The sequence below is a fragment of the Quercus suber genome, unplaced genomic scaffold, assembly GCF_002906115.3.
Source record: "Quercus suber isolate HL8 unplaced genomic scaffold, Cork oak 2.0 scaffold_83, whole genome shotgun sequence".
In the NCBI taxonomy this organism is placed as follows: Eukaryota; Viridiplantae; Streptophyta; class Magnoliopsida; order Fagales; family Fagaceae; genus Quercus; species Quercus suber.
The window spans coordinates 276,133-297,124 of NW_027069548.1; the positions used below are offsets into that span (position 1 = coordinate 276,133).

The 20,992-nt window shown below is 35.3% G+C and overlaps 2 protein-coding genes across 2 annotated transcripts; one reads left to right on the forward strand and one right to left on the reverse strand.

Moving 5' to 3' along the window:
- Window positions 1-1,035: 1,035 nt before the first annotated feature.
- On the forward strand, window positions 1,036-4,441 carry LOC111993074 (blue-light photoreceptor PHR2). The gene is made up of 4 exons (XM_024024926.2): window positions 1,036-2,206; window positions 3,368-3,582; window positions 3,673-3,768; window positions 4,021-4,441. The coding sequence occupies exons 1-4, from the start codon at window positions 1,229-1,231 to the stop codon at window positions 4,097-4,099; spliced, it is 1,368 nt and encodes a 455-aa protein (XP_023880694.2). The 5' UTR covers window positions 1,036-1,228; the 3' UTR covers window positions 4,100-4,441.
- A 1,379-nt stretch (window positions 4,442-5,820) lies between these two features.
- On the reverse strand, window positions 5,821-18,511 carry LOC111993047 (magnesium/proton exchanger 1). The gene is given in 11 exon segments (XM_024024899.2): window positions 5,821-6,118; window positions 6,121-6,231; window positions 6,234-6,331; window positions 7,231-7,360; window positions 7,559-7,775; window positions 14,179-14,312; window positions 15,429-15,589; window positions 15,746-15,864; window positions 16,322-16,497; window positions 17,257-17,718; window positions 18,224-18,511. Coding segments are annotated over 10 exon segments (1,623 nt in total). The 5' UTR covers window positions 17,651-17,718; window positions 18,224-18,511; the 3' UTR covers window positions 5,821-6,035.
- Window positions 18,512-20,992: the final 2,481 nt, after the last annotated feature.

The window sequence follows — 20,992 nt, forward strand, 5'->3', positions numbered from 1 at the left end:
ATTATTGAAAACAACTATATCTCATTTTTCAGGATGTTACCACATATAGGAAAATGATATAGTTTCCAAAAAAAAAAAAATACTACCAAACATAAAAGAATGAAATATTTTTTCTAAAAACATATTTTGAAAAATGACACATTTTTTTAGAAAATATTAATATTAAAGCAAACGGAATAAATAATAAGTCTTAACTTCTGAGTAGAATAGGAGTTATTAAAAACCATAGTATGATATGCCAACAAAAAAAGTTATCAGCAAAGGTAATACTAGTATACACCTTCAAGTTCTATATTTTAATTAAAAAAATAAATATACGTTAAAAGTTTTATAATTCAACTAATATATATTTTTTAATGTTTTCGATGAACACATCTAGAATTTAAATCTCTCGTCCAAGTCCTAACTATAATCCACTGTCCCACATTTAGAAAGAAAGAAAATTGATTCATTGAACCACCCTCATATAATCGTTTTTCTCTCTCACAGCTAATGTTGACATTGCACCAAATCATCAACCCCATTGCTGGCCCATAATCCCAATATCTAAGCGTCCATATAATGACCAGGAAATGAAAAGTAGGAAAGAACCTAGTCTAAAGTGATGAATTTTAGGTGGTCAAAATACCATCGGTCATATATACTATCAAAATATACCACAGACACATAAATTAATCCAGGTGAATATGTCTCAGCAAAAAAAAAAAAAAAAATCCAAATGAAAATGTGCTAGTCCAAGCAAAATTCTGAATAAACGAGTCTGCATCTCTCATTGAAGTGTAGATATAAATTTTAATAGTGTTTTTTTAATGGAAATAAATTTTAATAGCTTTTTTAATATGGTACCTACCTAAAAATATTGTTAATCAAATCCTACCGAACCCAAGCGTACATTCTCAAAAACGCCCATGATTCACTTAAGACTGAATGCTATGAGGTTGAAACTTGAAAGTTAGAGAAAATGTTAGGTGGTGCAGACATTGTTGGGGTGGACAAATAAGGGAAGTAAAATACAAAAAACAAAACTTGCAAAGAGTAAAAAAATTGGCTTTAAATCCCTCTCATTTGATAACCTCAGAATCCTCCACTCCTTTACACCAACAACAAAAAAAGAATAAAGAGCAAACCAGATTTGAAAAATACAGAAACACACGCAGACACACACACCAACCTCTTATCTCCAAGTCCAAGCTCTCTTTCTCTCTCTATCTTCTCCAAGCTTAGCAAAATGGATCCCAACACTCAAGCTCTTGAAAACCCAGAAACCAAATCCTCAGAAGAGCAAAACCCACATGCCATTGTAGCCTCCAAAGCCACTCTCCCATTTGCCACTCTTTCACTCTCCATCTCTCTCCCTAAAATCCTTCAAACCCCTTCTCTTGAAACCAAAATTCAATCTTTATTTTCTCGCCATCCAAGCAAGGTGAAAGTACCCACTCAAGCCTCCTCTCTTGCCCACCTCTCTCTCTCAGCCACAGCCCCAGTTCCGTCAAAACTCTCATTCAAGTCCACAATCTCAGCCAACCCATTACAGAACCCTCTCTCTCTTGGTCCTCGCCGCCCCTTAGACCCTAACAACGGGGCTGGAATTCGTCGAGCTGCCATAGTTTGGTTCCGCAATGACCTTCGTGTCAATGACAATGAGTGCCTCAACACAGCAAACAACGAGGCCATGTCTGTTTTGCCTGTCTATTGCTTTGACCCGAGAGATTATGGAAAATCCTCATCTGGGTTTGACAAAACTGGTCCATACAGAGCTAGTTTCTTGATTGAATCGGTCTCTGACCTGAGGAAGAATCTACAGGCAAAAGGGTCTGATCTTGTGGTGAGAATTGGTCAGCCTGAGACTGTGCTTCTTGAGTTGGCTAAGGCTATTGGTGCTGATGCTGTGTATGCTCACAGAGAGGTTTCTCATGATGAGGTTAAGGGTGAGGACAAGATTGAGAGTGCTATGAAGGAAGAGAATGTGGAGGTTAAGTACTTTTGGGGGAGTACTTTGTACCATCTTGATGACTTGCCGTTTAAGTTGGAGGATATGCCTTCAAATTATGGTGGGTTTAAGGAGAAAGTGCAGGGATTGGAGGTGAGGAAGACCATTGAGGCATTGGATCAATTGAAGAACTTGCCTTCTCGTGGTGATGTTGAGGCTGGGGATATTCCTTCCTTGGCTGATTTGGGGCTTAACCCATCTGCTACAATGTCTCAGGTTTGGACTTCTGTTTGTTTTGTTATTTTTCTGTTACTGTTTTATATGGTTTAGTTTCTGTGCTTGTGATGTTTGTCATGTTATGGAGTTGTTCCTTTGGATGTTTTGGCATGATCATATTTTTGAGTTTGTGATTTTGGTTCATTATATCCTCTCTTTTTCTTTTTCTTTTTTTACTTATTAAAAAAAAAAGGATATAATGAAAAGGGAAGCAGAAAATACGAATACTTCTAGTTTTTATGAAAGCATAGGTCTTGATAGTTGGTCTCTGATTTAACATTTTATAATAGTGAGCTAGTTTGTTAGAAAATGCTAATTATCTTAAACAAAAGAGTGGATAGTTTTACATATGATGGGAATCAAAAGAAAGATTTGTAAATCAATATGGATGTAACTAGTGGTTAAACATACAGAAACAAGTATTACTTGGGGAATGGACTGTTGTAGTATGCATAATGGGAATATGACTGCATTAAGCCACTTAAACTGGGAAATGAGGCTATCGATTGCTTGGATTTGGAACTTTCAGTAAATGTCTTCGATAGTGCACTTGTGCATTTACAAAATGTAGTTCACATCTGACACGTGAAATTTGTCCATCTTGCATAAAGGAGCCAAATGAAACCAAAGTTTAACGTTAAGCTTGGATGTCTCCTAATGCATGGTACTCCTTTGGTTATATCCTCTGCTTTTTTATGAAGTCTCACTCAATAATTTTCAGTTTGCCTAAAACATTTAACTAAAGTATGAGGTCTTTTTGTTTGGCTCACAAAGTTTTAAGTTTGGCTTTATTTATTATTAGGTTTAGCTCCTAAACATAGACTTCAGCCACAGCAGCAATGCCATCAACGGTTGTTATAGACTTGTATAGGATGGTGCTTGGGTTGGTCAATTTGGCATAAAACTCAAAACTTTTCTGTTTGTAAATTTTACCCCTTGAAGTAATTCACCAACATCATAGATCTTCTATGTTGACATGTTAAAATATTTTGTATTTTGAGGTTGCAACATTTTTTGCTAGTCATAGCCCTGTAAAGTGCAGACAATACAGTGCGGATATTATTGTCATGTATGGCACCGCATACAAATACTAATACTAAAATAATCATTATTTCTATGGTAAAATAACTCTGTTACATTGTTGTCATTTATGTCCTGTAGGCCAATGCTTCCATGGTGGGAGGTGAGACTGAAGCACTTCAGAGGCTTCAAAAATTTGCAGCTGAGTGCCAAGCACAACCACACAAGGGGACCAAGGATGGAAGCAATAACAGCATATATGGTGCAAACTTTTCCTGCAAAGTTTCTCCATGGCTAGCCATGGGATGCATCTCTCCCCGCTCTATGTTTGATGAGCTAAAGAAAACAGCTGCTAGGTGTGCCTCAGTCAACTTTTTAATGATGATGTACTTTTTTCGATTAATTATTTTTGTAGTCACTGTCTAATGATATTGTATTTCTGATAGAACTATTTCTGCTTCCTCAAACCGGAATGACGGTGGCTCCCCTGATACTGGAATGAACTGGTTGATGTTTGAGTTGATGTGGAGGGATTTCTTCAGGTAACTTTTAACTGAACATAAAGCATGTTTTGCACTAACACCTGTATGTCATGTTCCTTTATCATTGATATACTTTCTGTAACCTTTTGGCTCTCACAAAAACATCCTATCTCATTTTATACCTTGGGTTTTAATCACTTCTGATTTCATTTCTGTTATCCTAGAAATCTTGTGGGCTTCTTTGAAAGTTGAATCATGTCTGTTTAATTTCTCTCAAACTAATTAATATTTTATATGACCGGTTAATTGCAGATTCATTACCAAGAAATACAGTTCTGCAAAGAGACAGATCGAAGCTCCAGTCACAACTTGTACGGGTGCCCTTGCTTAAGCAAAAAGTTTGTACGGCAAATTAGAAGGAAAATTTGTTCTGGGATGGCAGTTGCTTGTGCTTCTTTATGATTTTCCAAGATTTAGCTGTTAGATGGAGTAGGCTTGTTTTAAAAGAGTTGTTCCTTGAACTTTTGTCATTGCCAAATAAATGGTTGAATATGGAAACTTTGCCTTGTTCTAAAGATGGCTAGTTTTACCCTTATAAACATTTTCTATGTTCAAGTTCCCTCTTGTGAATGACAGATCCTTTTGGGTCTGCTTCATTCCTTGTTTTCATCATTATATTCATGAAATTGTACGGTTTAATCATCAATGAAAGAAGTTCTATATAATTCGTTTATTGTACTCCTAGTATCGTAGGGCTCTTCTCCAAGTTAGTCCAGACTACTGGACGCCTGTTTATATATAGGAAGAACCACATGCCGAGATGGAAGCATTATGATAGACCAATGTGGTTTTTTTGTACAAAGACATGGCAAACAGAAATTTTGTTTGATGTGGTTTGTTACCTACTTGATCTCTCCTTGGTGGGTGTCCTAACAATTCAATTCTCTCAAGTTGAGTTCTGTGGGATCCTTGGTCTTGATGACCATATTTTCGGTTTTTTTAATTTAATAAAGTTAGAGACAATAAAGTTTCACAATATTTTTAAATTAGTATACTATCTCACAGTACAGCACAATCTGCAATTCAAATTCTTAATAAACAATGTTTAAATTGGCAGGTTATATTAGGAATATTGTGAATTTTTTAATGAAATTTGTTGTGTTTCTAGAAGAACTCAGTTGAATCTTGAATCTACGTTGAATTTTAAAAATAAAAATGAATAAGAATTGCAAACAAACAACTAATAATCAAATACAAAGACAATTACCTGATAAAATGTTACAAACAACTAAAGATTAAGAAAAAAATACTCCCACACTTCCCTGATGCAGAAACAAACAACTAATAATCAAATACAGAAACATTATTCTAGACAGCCCACGTAACATTCAATTTCAAATATACATTGAATTTTAGTTGATCTAGTACTACTAGTTATGAAAGTTAGCCTGCTAAAAGCCTCGTCTACCATACTACGTACTACACCTTTGACCATGAAATCCATGATACAGTCCACCGAGAAAACAGCCCTTTGATATTAATTCCTGATGGGTGGTACATTTTTTTTTTTTTTTTTGTTATTTTTATATAGAGTATGATGTCACCAACTTGGCATTCATTTGCAAGACAGGCTACTTTTTCAATCTTGCTTTCATGTTGCTAACAAATATCTTATTGCAATAATTATGTAACGTATCTAATCCCTCTCATAATATGTAAACCTCTTATAAATGTAAACCTTATAATTATATAAGACTCACTTGTAAAAAAAAAATGCATATATCCAGTACATGAGATATATTATCATTTTATTGGGCCTATGGTGTTACGTATTGGGCTCAAATGTGCATTTTGTTGTATGTCTTGTTTATTTTGGTATTGATTTCTCCCTTTCACCTAAAATCTGGAGGGATAAAAACAAAAGGCATCAAATGAATGTTATTCTTGTTGAATAAAAGAAACGTATCTTGTCAAATGATTGTCCTCAGAACAGAACAAAAGTCCTGGAGCTCCGGTTGTTGTGGTTGATCAAAATTATGAATGCCCACCATCTGGAAACAGTATTTTGATCATGCGGTAACACTTCATGTAGAGAATGAAAGCAGCAGAGAAGGCTTTAATTTGTGATATCAATGCATAATAACTAGAGTTCCAAAAACCTTCGCTTGAAGGGAAGTATAGTTTATTCCCAAAAGAAGGGGACAAGGCAAAAAGAAGGAAACGCATTGGATACAGCATACAATATTGAGATAGGGGAGAGAAAAATAATAATAATAATAATAATAATATGCTGTAAAATTTAAATAGAAAACATTGATTATAACTTTTCATATGATGCCTGAAACTTTGAGGCAAGAAAGAACAACAAAAATAATCCAAAGCAACATGAAGTACACACAGGTAACCCAGGCCAAAGCCTTGGCCCTCCAAGCTCTGCACCCAATGTAACACGCCTATACACCAGAACAGCAATACACCCTACAGAAGTAGCGAAGAAAACAAGCAAAGAGAAGCTTACCCCTCTGCATTCTGGATCCGCAAGGGTTCTCTATATACGACGAAATTGTATGCTGTATCAATCAGCCATGGAATGCCAATGCCAACATATATATTCACTGAATTGCTGCAGAAAGAAAGGAAAAAGAAATTTGAGTGGCTGACAAATTCTACACTTCCTGTGCATGAGAGCAGTAGTCATTAACTTGGCAATAAATTGAAAGAGTCTTAATTCATGGACCCTAAATCCCCCACCCACCCCCCACCAAAAAAAAAAAAAAAACCCACTTATTTGAAAATCACTAAAAAATGCAATTCTAAAAAAGAATGAAATGAGAGAGAAACTGCAATCCAGAGTCACATAACTCTTATATTTACTAATTATATTTCTTCCCTACATTACTCAATTATCAATTGTTTTATTGAGATTTGATGGCTTTAAAAAAAATGGTGCAAGAGTAATAGACTTTAATGACCAAAAGAGAAGGATAGACCTCAACTATATGCTCCCTCTGACTCATATTGTTATTTGTAAACCCAACTTAAAAAATAATAATTTAAAGCATTTCTTTCCAATAAAAATGTACAAGTTTCCAAAACCATCATCCTTAATGTAAACTCTAGTGAAGAGAGGTATTGACTTTTCAAGTAAAGTTAAGGGTAAGTTAGGAAAGTTATCAATTTTCTGTTCAACAACTTTCCAAAGAACATACTTTGGAACGCCCTAAAATGGAATAAAGGACCAAAAATATGGAATGGAGGGAATACGATAGTATCTCTTCTGGTCCTTGAGTGAGTGGTTCTCAAGAAATAAGGAGTAATGATCATAATTTGACACTTAACAAGGAATTTCTACCATTGCAAATCCTATTTAACAGTTTAAGAGAGAAGGATACAAAAATCCTTGAGGTTAACAATTGAAATATCATCCAGAAACTTCCTCCTTGAAAGATTTATTTTCTATATCAAACTTTCTATTAATATGTGAAAAGGCCCAAAAATTGGAACTGAATTTACGAGTAAAACCTGCAAGTGATGTTTGCTATGGCAGAGTCTGCTGTTGTCTGACGTTCAGCAGCAATCTTACTTGCCACTAAATCTGGCCATGAAGTTCCAGCTGCTAATGCTGTAAATGCTATAACATATGAATTTATTCCTGAAAACATTTAAAATAGGACATTAAAAACAAGATATTGGTTCGATTAAAAGAAAAATCATATTTATCATCAACCAAATAAAGGGAGCTGGGATTTTTTTTTTTTTTTTTTTTTTTTCGAATGAAATATTATTAACCAAAGCAAAGAAAAACACAACAGAGAACACTGGGATTTTTATTTATGGAGAGGAGGAAAACCTGTGACACAGCTAATAAGATCTGTCAGCTGAGTTACAACATAAGCTATCCCACTGATGAAAAGTAGAGAACAGATGAAGGCAATCCAACCATGAGCAATATGGTAAGGAGGCACAAAAGCAAATAAGAGTCTCCACGGTACAAGAAGTAACTGCCAGGAAATTCTTGCTAGTCGCAGATAGCCATTGTTCAGTTTTCTTGATTCTGTGCTCTCCAACTGTTCAAGGAACTAAAATTAGTCACCAGAATTTATTGATGACACTTGGGAGGTCAAAAAGATAAATAAATGTGAAAAAGTATTTGGTGCAAGTAAATTGATATAGTGAAATCTACACATCCCTCTGATCATGCAACTACATGGTGGAAAATAAATGCATCTAAACATTGAAAAGATTCAATATTCTGTGAATACAGTGATGAAACAAAGCTATAACCAAGAAGATCAGTGAAGATTCTGGAAGAGTATAACAAAGAAGAAGAAAACAGAGAGAGAAAGAGAGAGAGAGAAACGAGAGGCTGAAGAAGAATCTTATTAAAGAGAGACTGAATTACAAGCTCATAATCATATCTAAATGAGAACTATCCTATTTATAGATTACAATCCATCACTAAACAGAATAGATTAAGATTCAAACTATGCAGATCAGATTCCATGATTTCAGGGACTATAACTGCCTCTCTAACTGATACTCCCTCCAATACTAACTGACACTTGAACACAGCCAGACAACACCGTTTAGTACTCTGGAGTCAAACACCACAGCTTAAGCCAAAACGGTGTGCATCATTTAAGCATCATTTAAGACATAAGTGAAACGGTGCGTATTGGGTTGTCTTCATCACTGTTGCCAGAAACAGAATTGGGAGGTTCTTCAACATCCCCCCTCAAACGACAGGGGGATGAATCCACCAGGAGTTTGGAATGGATTAAGAGAAATGGAGGAGCAGTCAAGGGCTTAGTAAACACATTTGCTAAATTGTCCTTGCTTGAAATAAAACCAACACTAAGATCTTTGCGAAGAACCCTTTCACAAACAAAATGATAATCAACTTCCAAATGCTTTGTCCTCAAATGGAAAACAGGATTGGCAGAGAGAGCAATGGTAGAAACATTATCACACCAGATAACATGTACATAAGGAAGAAAAAGCTTGAGCTCTTTGAATAAAATGCGAAGCCAAGAAAGCCCAGCTGCAGAAGTAGCCAATGCCCTGTACACAGCCTCTATGGATGATCTAGACACAGTGTTCTGTTTCTTTGCAGACCATGAAATGGAATTAGGACCTAGAAAGACCAATAAGCCAGTAGTGGAGCGTCTATCAGTAGGGTCCCTTGCCCAATCTGCATTAGAGAAAGCAGTGAGGGTCAAGGGACCTGGAGAGAAGCAAATACCATGATTCAAGGTCCCCCAAATGCATCTGAGAACACGCTTAGCAGCTTCCAAGTGAGCAGAAGTAGACTTGCTCATGAATTGGCACAGCTAATGGACACTATAGGCCAGATCAGGCCTGGTAAAAGTGAGATATTGAAGAGCACCCACTAGGCTTCTATACACAGTGGGATCAGATAAGGCAACACCAGAATGAGGGACCAAACGTGATGATGGACAGCAAGGAGTCTTGATAGGTTTAGAATTGGTCATATTGAACCCATGCAATACATCAGAAGCATATTTGGACTGAGTGAGAGTGATGCCATACGTAGTGTGAGAAATTTGAATTCCCAAGAAGTAGCTCGATGGTCCCATATCTTTAAGCTCAAACGCTTGACTGAGAGCAGTAATAAGGGAAGAAATCTGAGAAGGATTGTTGCCTGTAACTATAATATCATCCACATATAATAGAAGATAGATGATAGTGCCAGAAGAATGAAAAATAAAGAGAGAGCTGTCAGCCATTGAAGCAGTGAACCCTAATTGAAGAAGATAGAAAGTGAACCTCTCAAACCAAGCTCTAGGAGCTTGTTTAAGACCATACAATAATTTATGAAGCTTGCATACATAGGTAGGATGAAGAGAGTCCACATAACCAGGTGGCTGTTGCATATAGACATCCTCTTTAAGAATGCCATGTAAGAAAGCATTGGAGACATCAAGCTGTCTCAAACCCCAATTGCAACTCACTGCAATAGCCAAAATAAGTCTCACTATAGCAGGCTTTATAACAGGACTGAAGGTCTCATGGTAGTCAATCCCAGCTTGTTGATGAAATCCATTGGCAACTAACCTGGCCTTGTACCTTGAAATAGATCCATCACTGTTTAATTTCAGTTTGAAAACCCATTTGCAGCCAACAAGATTGACATGAGGAGGAGCTGGCACTAAAGACCAAGTGTGTTGCCTTTGTAAAGCTTGGAACTTAGCATCCATGGCTTCACACCACTTGGGATATTGAGAAGCAATTTTATAGGTTGGAGGTTCAGTAAAAGTGTAATCCATGACAACCTTGTAGCACAATTTGGATTTAGGCTTAGAAATGCCACTCTTAGATCTGGTCTGCATAGGGTGTTGATTGAGAGGCACAGATGGTAAGACTTGTACATTTGAGATAGGTTCAGTGGTAGGAACTGAGGAAGGCAGTGTGGCAATAGAGACACTAGAGGGCTGTGGAGCCAAGACAGGAGACTGTGGATTATGATCAAGAAGTTCAGCTTGAGAAATGATGGAGGGAGAGACATTTGTGGAAGAAACAGATGTGGAAGAAGTGGAGACAGGATATGGACCTAGGATGGAAGGCTGATTTATAGAGTGAAGAAATAATTGGTTGGAAAACCAAGTGAGATTAGGAGACAAAGAAGAAGGTGTAGGTGAGGATTGAGATGTTTTGATGTAAGAGAAAGGAAACTTAGACTCATCAAAAAGGACATGTCTTGACGTATACAAGTGTTTAGTTGCAAAATCTAGACACAGATAGCCCTTAGTACTTAAAGGATAGCCAAGAAAAATACATTCTTTGGTTCTTGGTGCAAGTTTATGAGGGGCATAAGGCCTAAGATTAGGATAACAAGCACACCCAAACACTTTTAATTGAGAAATATCAGGTGGGGAAGAATAAAGTTTAGACCATGGAGAATGAAAATCAAGAACTGATATAGGGAGCAGATTGATTAATGTGACAGTAGTGAGGACAGCATAAGACCAATAGGAAGAAGGTATTTTAGCTTGTGACAAAAGTGTAACAATGGTCTCAATAAGGTGCCTATGCTTACTTTCAACAAGACCATTCTGTTGTGAAGTGTAGGGACAAGAAAGATGATGAGTAATACCATGCTGCAAACGATAAGGCTTGAACTCAGTAGAGGTGTACTCACCCCCACCATTTGATCTAAAGACTTTAATCTTAGCAGAAAATTGGTTTTCAATCATAGTTTTGAAATGAACAAACTTGGTAAAGATCTCAAATTTGTATTTTAACAAATAAATCCAAGTAAACCTGGTGTAATGATCAATGAACAACACATAGTATTTAAAACCATTAATTGAACACATTGGAGCAGGACCCCACAAATCAGAATGAACAAGCTTAAATGGACTTGATGTAGTAAACTGAGAATTACAAGAGTTATCTACAGTAGTACACTTATTCAAATGAAATTTGACATCAGGAAACAAACGTTTGAGAGCTTGATCAGAAGGATGACCAAGCCTCAAGTGCCAAAGAGTTTTATTGAAAACAGTACTACTAGAAACACTATTACAAGCTTTAGAAGACAAAGAAAGTTGTGTAGCCTTGTGAGAGTAGATTGGATAAACACCATCCTCACTCCTGCCCTTATCTTGACCATGGTAAGGTTTAGGAAAATTGAGGTGATGCAGACTAGATGTTACATGATTTGTAGCAGCACTATCAGCAAGCCAAGGTTGTTCTTGAGTGAGACAAGCATTTGATGCAGTGGCCATAGCTGCAAGCTTGGTAGGAGGATGCTTTCCCTGATAAGCATAGTCCATCCTATGGTAACAATCAAGTGCTGAGTGACCAACCTTCTCACATATCTAACAGATTGGTCTTTCTGACCTAACTCCATTAGAATTAAGTTGAACTTGCTGAAACTGATTGAAATGAGTGAATTGAGAAGACTGGTGAGATGGTCCTCTTCCACCTCTGCCACCTCTATTATTGTAGTTACCTCTACCTCTTCCTCTATTGGAAGATGCATTAAAGCCATTGTTGTTAGACTTTGGAGTAGCAGCTGCTGCCATAACAAAAATAGTATCTTTTATCTCAGAACCTTCATTTAGAGACTCTTCCTCTGCATTGAGCATGGTGGAGAGTTCATCAAAACTCAAAAGAGTACTCCTGGTTCTTATGGCTGATCTGAATGCATTGTACTCCTTAGGGAGTCCCTTGAGAGTAATGTGGAGCAATTCTTCATATCCACAATTACTCCAACAGCTAGTAATTTGTCTCTAACTACTTTGATTTTCTGCAAATATACATCCACAGACTCAGCACCTTTCTTGAGATTGTGAAGCTCACCTTTTAGGTTCATGACATGTGACCTCGAAATGGAGGAGAATTTGTTGTCCAAGACCTTCCAAACCTCTAAGGCAGATAAGCACCTTACAGTGAGTGCTAAAATGGAAGGAGTCAAGGTTGAGCTCATGAATGTTAATAAAGCCTTCTCCTTTGATTTCCACACCAAGAAATCTGGATTCACCACAGCAGTGTATGAACCAAAAAGATCTTTGAGAAATTTCTCAGGAATTAATTGTGGTTCTTCAATCAACTCAAACAAAGAGTAGGTTTCGAGCACCATTGTAATTTGATGCTTCCAAACTATATAGTTTGTATTATCCAATTTTATGCTAGAAAGCACCGACACGGCTCCGAAGGAGCTGCACCTGCGTCGGACTCAGCGGGACGCGGCAACGCGGGAGGGACACCGCAGACTAAGCGTCCGTGCCGCGTCGGGCCGCGTCCTGCCACGTGGAGCGCCGGACTCGCGCAAACTCGGCTTTGACAAGCGCCGATTTGCGCCGAATCAGATCGTTTTCTTCCTCCTTTTTTTTTTGGCGAGCCCAACAAGAACAAAAAAAAAAAAAAAGGTGAGAAACACACCGTTTGAGGAAGACGAAAGAAGAAAACTGGTTTAAGAAAACTAAAGAAAGGTTAAAAAAAGAAAAGGTATGAACTGGGAAGGGGAGTGACGGAAGAAACGAAGCAGAGGAAGACGAAAGAAGAAAAAAAATGTAGAAAGGAAGAAACGAAGCTGAGGAGAAGAACGAAGAAGACGAAGAGATGTTTTTTAAAAGGTGTGGACGTGTGGTGTAGAGTAGGCTTTGGAAAATGGAAGCCGTGGGAAATAAAATAAAAAATAAAAAATAAAAAGGTAAAATTGATATTATGAGGAGACCAAACGTAATATATTGTTGACTTGTTGGCACTGGAGTGGCAGGTGAAGGGAGAGAATAAAAATAAAAAGATTAATTTTGTGGGTTTTATTTAATTTATGAATATTATATTTGAGTTATTATCTATTATTGCTCTTAAATTTAGTATATATATATATAATGTGAAAAAATATACATAGTAATATATTAAAAATATAAATAAAAATAATTTTAATAATTTTTTAATCGCCGAGTCCCGCCGCACCCGCACCCACCTTTTTCAAAAATTGCCGAGTCTCGCACCCGCACCTGCACCCGCACCTGAGTCTCAAAATGCACCCGTGCTTCCTAGATTTTATGGTCATCATGTTGGCCATATTGGAGAGGAGAAGAAGTGATTGATTGAGTACATTCACTGAAGAACTTGAAGTTGATGATGATGTTGAAGAGGAGGCCATTGTTGAGCTTGTTGAAGTCGTTGTTGCCATTGTTTCAGTGACAATTGGCTCCCATACCATGAAAAGATTCAATATTCTGTGAATACAGTGATGAAACAAAGCTATAATCAAGAAGATTAGTGAAGATTCTGGAAGAGTATAACAAAGAAGAAGAAAACAGAGAGAGAGAGAGAGAGAGAGAGAGAGAGAGACGAGAGGTTGAAGAAGAATCTTATTAAAGAAAGACTGAATTACAAGCTCATAATCATATCTGAATGAGAACTATCCTATTTATAGATTACAATCCATCACTAAACAGAATAGCTTAAGATCCAAACTATGCGGATCAGATTCCGTGATTTCAGGGACTATAATTGCCTCTCTAACTGATATTGCCTCCAATACTAACTGACACTTGAACACACAGCTAGACGACACCGTTTAGAACTTTGGAGTTAAACACCACAGCTTAAGCCAAAATGGTGCGCATCATTTAAGCATCATTTAAGACATTAGTGAAACAGTGCATATTGGGTTGTCTTAATCACTGTTGCCAGAAACAGAATTGGGAGGTTCTTCAACAATAAGTATCAAGTCCCCAACCAATCCAATATTAATTCACATGAGTTGTATCTCTAGTTAGCAATTCAAAATAAGAAAGCCAGAGGCAAGACATTAGATGTGTAAATCAGTGAGGTAAGATATAATACTCTTTTAAAATAATGAAATAAAGGACATGATTCAAAGGAATTTGCGTTCAAAAAACGACTTTATGCTGTTGAACAAGAGAAAAGAATAGGAATAGTACAGAAATTAAGGTGTTATTTTAAGCAATTCAAAGTGAAATAAGATACCATCAGTGCATCAGCAAATTGCTGTTTCCAAAGTTTGAGCACATGAGAGTTTTCTAAATTGATCTTGTTTTGCTTATATCTGTTGGAGGATTCAGCAACATCATCAGTGCTAGGAACTTCTTCATACACTGGACCTAGAAAGGTAAACTTTCAGATGGAGAAATCTAATTTTGATTTATAGTTTTAAAATATGCCAGAAAAATATAAATATCCCTAATATTATGTAGCATAACAGAGCACCATATTCCAGAAGTTATCGTGCCTTGTTCTTTTTCCCTCTCAAATTTCCTTACCTCTCCAATACTTGAAATTTAATCCAAGTTTGTAGAACCTTCATTCCATTTGATGAGTTTTTCTTAAAACAATAGGCACACTATTTACAAATAAGTTCATCATATGCATAATGTATATCACAGAACATAATACCTTGTTGATACATGAATGTACATATCTACACTGACACAGACCTAGTTGTTTTATACCCCTCTTTGTCTTCCTCCTCTTCTTACAAGAGACAAAACCCAAAAAACCTGTTTCCAATTTTCTCCTTCAAAGGTTTAAGTTTTTAATGCTCCTCTTCTAACAAATTCATAAAAGCTCTATGGTAAATCATGCTAACAAAGTAAAGCAACAACATGGGCATATAGGCGAAGGACACCAAAATCTACCTAATAATCCCATCAAAGAAAGGAGTTTCCAAGCCTTCTGGGCCTAATAGAAGAAGCTTCTGCTACAACTATTTAAACTTTTTATATAATGATTGATATTCTAATAAAAATCAAAATTTATGTACTTAGGTGTGGCTCTGCAAACCAATTGGCAATTAGTCCTCCAATCACTTATGACATCCATGTAATATACATTACTCACAGATTCTTATCATAAGACATAATCCAAATGCCCTTCAATCCATTAATCTCTTTCCTAAATAACAACCACCCAGATCACAGCAGAAAGTAAATACACTCAGACTTGCATTTAAATCAACAATATCTTATACCATTTTCAATATCAAAACAAAACATAAGATTGTTTTATAAGAAAAATGAAACGCACAGTGTGTGCAAGCCATTCCACCTAAACAAGTCATAGTCACTCCTGTTAAAAGTAAGCAGAATTTATAGTATTTATATGGTTCCACTTCATCTGAAAGACTTTTAGGAAAAGATTTTTGGAACATTTAGTCAATAAATTATCACTTCCTTAATTAGAATAATATTTCATCACATTTAGGCATGTCAGGTAGGTACCTTTCCCATTTGTTGAATGGATGGAGAAAATATCAACAATATCCTTGATTTCATCTTCACCAACTTGATGTAACTCAGAGTACTCATTAAAGACCTTGCTCTCATATTTGCAAGAAGTGGCTTCTGCTGGCACCCAGTCCTCTGGCCTCTCAGTTCTTGTCCTTGAGATACAAAGAAAGTCTCAGAAGCAGAAAATCAAGGTAGTCTAACCAGAATAAAGTCACTGACTAAAGCCGAAAGAGAATAGAATGCCACAGATCCTAAAATGAACAACAAAGTTTATAAACCCCAAAGATCAAAGGTCAAAGAAAACATACAGAGGAAGAGACAAGTAGGGCCAACGCTTGTCTTGAGCATAAGCATGAGTCAGCAGTAATCCAAATTGAAGTACTGTCAATAAGGCCTCCCAAAGTGTTATCACATTTGGAGTCCATACCTGCAGTGTCAAGTAAAACCTTTCTTTTAGAGAGTTCTTCATACATGTCAGCCACAAACAATATAAAGGGTCAAGCTTTAATGAATTAAAATACCAAATCCACAGGGAGTGGTAAATAAGACAACTGGATCATCTTCTCCTACGCCTATCGGCATTATACCTGAACCCAGCTATAAATTCAAAGATTATCAGTTATGAGTGTTTTTTATGACGGCCAATAATTAGATGAGAGCATAGGCTGTCATGGCTTGTGTGAAATCAATTGATGGCAATGCCTATGCACACGTAGCCATTGGCCAAAAGAGCATATATTTGAATCATTTCATTGCATATCAAACAATATAGGAATGAGAAACGATCTGAAGATATATATTATACATTGTGTCTATAGAAAAAATGGTTCTCTTAAAAAAAATCATGATGGTTCACACAAAAGGAGAGGATTACTTTGATTTACCTCCAATATTATGTACAACCAAATATAAGCCCAAAATGACCAAAAGAGCTCCACTAGCCAAACTCCTATATCAGATATCTTTTTCAACTCTCCAGCTTTTGGAACTACAACACAAACAGCATGGATGGGGAATAGGTCGAATGCAGCAGAACCAACAAGCGTGCCAGGACCCAAACCTATCAATTATGGGGATTTTACAAAAGGTCAAAATATGTAAACATCAGGTTGAAATTGAAGAGATATAATGCAATGCAATTCAAAAGGAAGAAAAATTAAATCAGATGGTGAAATTATTCATCATTGTTGACGATTGAGTGCATCCCTTTAGACTAATGATAAATTACCAATTGCCCTAAAAGCTTAAGCTGTTAAAAAATGGTCAACTTAATCATATCATAATTCAAACGTTCCTCCTTACGTGTGGGTCTAAACTCCCCCATAATAAGTGGAATCCAACAAGTGGAATGTTTAACATTATAAATGGGAGGAAGAGTGGAGAAAGGGATTAATACCATGATAAATTACCGATTGTCTCAAAAGCTTATACTGTCAAGAAATGGTGATTTAATTATTTAACCATAATTCTAACAACTGGAATTGAGAGATCATATTTGTCATAAGCAAATATAAGATCCCTTCTTAATATTACAAGTACTTACTCAAATATCAAAGATCGGGGAGGGGGGAGGGGGGAGGGGCAAGGTGAAGAGAGAGATTTTAAGTTTCTTTACAGTGGACATCTGAGAGAATTTATTCATATTCAAAGGGAAGAAGCATGCATAGAAGGTTGGTACAGAAAAATAAGACCTTTAACATGCAGCATAAATTTAAAATCCTGAAGAACTATAGGGTATCATAGTTCAATAAGTTGGCAATAAAATTCCTAAAACTATTTTTTTATGTCTAGAAAGGAAAGAAATAATTATAAAACTAACCTCCGGCATCCAGGCTGCCAATGTTTCGTATGGCATCAATAGTGGCTAATGATATTTGAGGAAAGCTAGTACCAAAGGCCAGGAGTGTAATGTCTGCAATTGTGTAATTCCACACCTTTTCATATTTAACAATTTCAGCATTAGTGGAAGGATCTATCTTTACCACTCTCTGTGTATGCTTCACAACATTTTCCATGGAGCGGAAGAAACGAGCAGTTATAGCTGACAACCCAATGAAACAGTAAGCAAGACCAAGAAAATACAAGAAGGCCCGTAAACCATTCCCCATGGCAGTTTCACCATAAAAAAGTAAGTAGCTTTCACATTTTTCAACCCCAAGAATGTTGAAAACCCCATGTATGCTTTCCGCAATTTGCTTATGTGAAAATGCCATCAATAAAATTCCCCAAATCGCAGTTCAAGCATTTAACATCTATAGGTCCAACAAAACAGGAAGAAGACCTGACAGACAAACAGGACCACATATCAAACATTTAAGGGTCTAAATAAAAAGAATAATAGAAGTCTACAACATGGATCATACTAGATCAAGTAAATCAAAGGGTAGTTCAAATTATCACATTGAACTGGTTTTGAACTTTTTTTTTCCCTTTTATACATAGAAAAATCTGTTGCTACAATTCAAAAGCTACCATTAACTTAAGTAGATAAAAGCATTTGATTATTGAAACTATAACTGCCACTGCTAAGCTGAAAAATTAATTGCCACTTCTTTGAATTAACTCCAAGCTACTAACTTAATGAAGCTCTTCAGCAAAATCTTCATTGAATTCTACTATTCAAGCATATACCATACCAAACCACAAAAAGTTTGGATTTTTGTTTTACTAAGAAAGACCCACAAAACCAAAAAGCTCAATCTTAATTTTAGCTCCAAAAAGCGATTTTTTTTTTTTTGCATTGAAAAGAAGAACAGCACAAGATTATTACAGATGTGTGCACCCACCGCTTTAAACAGAGAAAAGGAACAAAAGGGTCCCCGAGATTTCCGGAGGCGGAATTGGCGGCCGGAGCTCCGAAGACACGTGGTGAAGCTTCGTTTTTCTGGAAATGGGATAGATTGAAAAGGCCAAATAACTTGGTGGAGAACGATGTTTCACACGACATAAACATGCCTGGTCTTTTGTCCTTTTATTTGTACGATACTCTATTTGGGAATCTGACTATGATTCAGATCAAATTCCTATTAGTAGAAATGTTTTGTTTTTAAAGGTGAACCAGAAATGTTAGGGTTGTTCGGGTGCGTAATTTGGACAGCCGTTTTCGTTATTTTATACAATACAATACTTATTCCTACAATACCTTTTTACAAACACATATTTTTAAAATATTTAAATAACGTTACTAAAATAACATTACCAAATAATCTCATATTATTTTGTTATCTTACTTTTTCTGTTTTTTAGAATTCTTAAAGCTCTTACATTTTATTTTCCTTTTTTTATTAAACTTATAATTTTAACTATTCTTTTATATATATATATATATATATAATAAAAAGCTTTAACCATAAATGAATGATTTAGATCCAATAATCACTTGTAGGTTCTAATTAACTCAACTGATAAGTTTTTAATAGTTGAATAAGAAAACTTATTAAAATTTTGGTTTGATGATAAAAAGCTATCATCAGAATACTTTTTTGAGTACAATACTTTTTTATTCATACATATTTCCACAATATTTAAATAACGTTATTAGAACAACATTACCAAATGGTCTTGTATTGTTTTGTTATCTTACTTCTTCTGTCTTTTAGAATTCTTAAAGCTCTTACATTTTATTTTCCTTTTTTTATTAAACTTATAATTTTAACTATTCTTTTATATATGTATATATATATATATATAAAATAAAAAGCTTTAACCATAAATGAATGATTTAGATCCAATAATCACTTGTAGGTTCTAGTTAACTCAACTGATAAAGTTTTTAATAGTTGAATAAGAGAACTTATTGAAGATTTGGTCTGATGATAAAGAGTTATCAGAATACTTTTTTGAGTATAATACTTTTTTACCCATAAATATTTCCACAACATTTAAATAACGTTACTAGAATAACATTACCAAATGGTCTCGTATTGTTTTGTTATCTTCTTCTGTCTTTTAGAATTCTTAAAGCTCTTACATTTTATTTTCCTTTTTTTATTTAACTCAGAATTTTAACTATTTTTTTATGTGTGTGTGTATATATATATATATATAAATAAAAAGCTTTAACCATAAATGAATGATTTAGATCCAATAATCACTTGTAGGTTCCAGTTAACTCAACTAGTAAAATTTTTAATAGTTGAATAAGAGAACTGATTGAAGTCTTGGTCTAATGATAAAGAGCTATCATCAGAAGCAGATGTCATCAATCTTTATCATAAAACGCAAATGTCATAGATTGAAACTATCTAAAAAAAAAAAAAAAAAAAGCCAATAATTACTTTGATTAATGTTAAAATAATGTCAATAAAGTGATATCTGAATTCATTTAAAAAAAAATCTTAAAATTACCTACTTAACAATGAATAATTCAATCTAAATATTAAATTATATAATGTTGATATTAACTTATTATATAAATGTCAAAATTATCCTAAGAAGTATTTTTAATGATAATATTATGGTGGGCTTTGAGATTTTGGATTTAAATCAACTTAATTTTTTTTTTAGACTGAACTAAAAAGGTTAAAACTTTAAAAGTTCTACACAAAAAAAAAAAAAAAAAAAGTTATTTTAGTATTTCTAAAAAATCTTAATCTAATTGTCACTCACCGCAGTTTCTTACCTGCAACTTTTGCTGGTATCCATGTTGACATGAGATTTACATTGATCATAGAAGAAACAGGTATTGCCTTTAATTCTTTATTAATGAAATTGTGAAAAGGTCCTTCTCAAAGAAAAAAAGTAAAAAACAAATTGTGGAAAGGTAAACAATTGTGGGAAGCAAAAATCACGTGAAAAGGGCCTATAAAGTGGTTGGACTGTAAAGAGATCTATACTTGTCCTTTTTATGAAAAAATGTTGGGGTGATCAGTGCTGACTGTTATAGCTTTTTTGAATATAGTTTGATTTGTCGGTAAAAAAATTTAATAAATAATTACCCCAAATAAATTAAAAATGTGTAAATGTCTCTTCTTGATATTTTTGGTAATGACAACTTGGTCTAAATCACTTTATATATGTCCTCACAATTTGTCACACTTTTTCACCATTTTCCAACTCAACAAATTATGAGAAACTGTGTACTTTAACTAAGAAATGCTATTTTCATTTCTACATTTTCATTCTATTTCGACTTTGGATCCAAGTTTTTATTTTTAACTACTTTCAGTCTCTATTTTGAAAAACGCATTTCATTTTGGTCCCTACCATCATTTCTTTAACGGAAATATCCTACGTGACTAACAGAGTGCACCGTTGGTAGGGGTGTCCACGAATCGGGTTTGTGCCCAACTCATACTCGACCCGACCTTCTCGGGTGAGGAAAATTTTGACCCACAACCAACCCGTGGGAAGTTTCAGACCAACCGGATCAAATTGTATCAGGTTTCAAGTAATAATCGGTCGGTTTCGAGTTTTGTAATTTCATCAGAGTTTGGCCGAAATCTGGTCGGAACTTGTCAGATCTAGCCAGATCTAACGAGATTTGGCCGATTTTCCTTCGTATCTATGGAAATCTGGCCAAAATCTAACAAGATTTGGCCGAGTTAAAGTCGAGC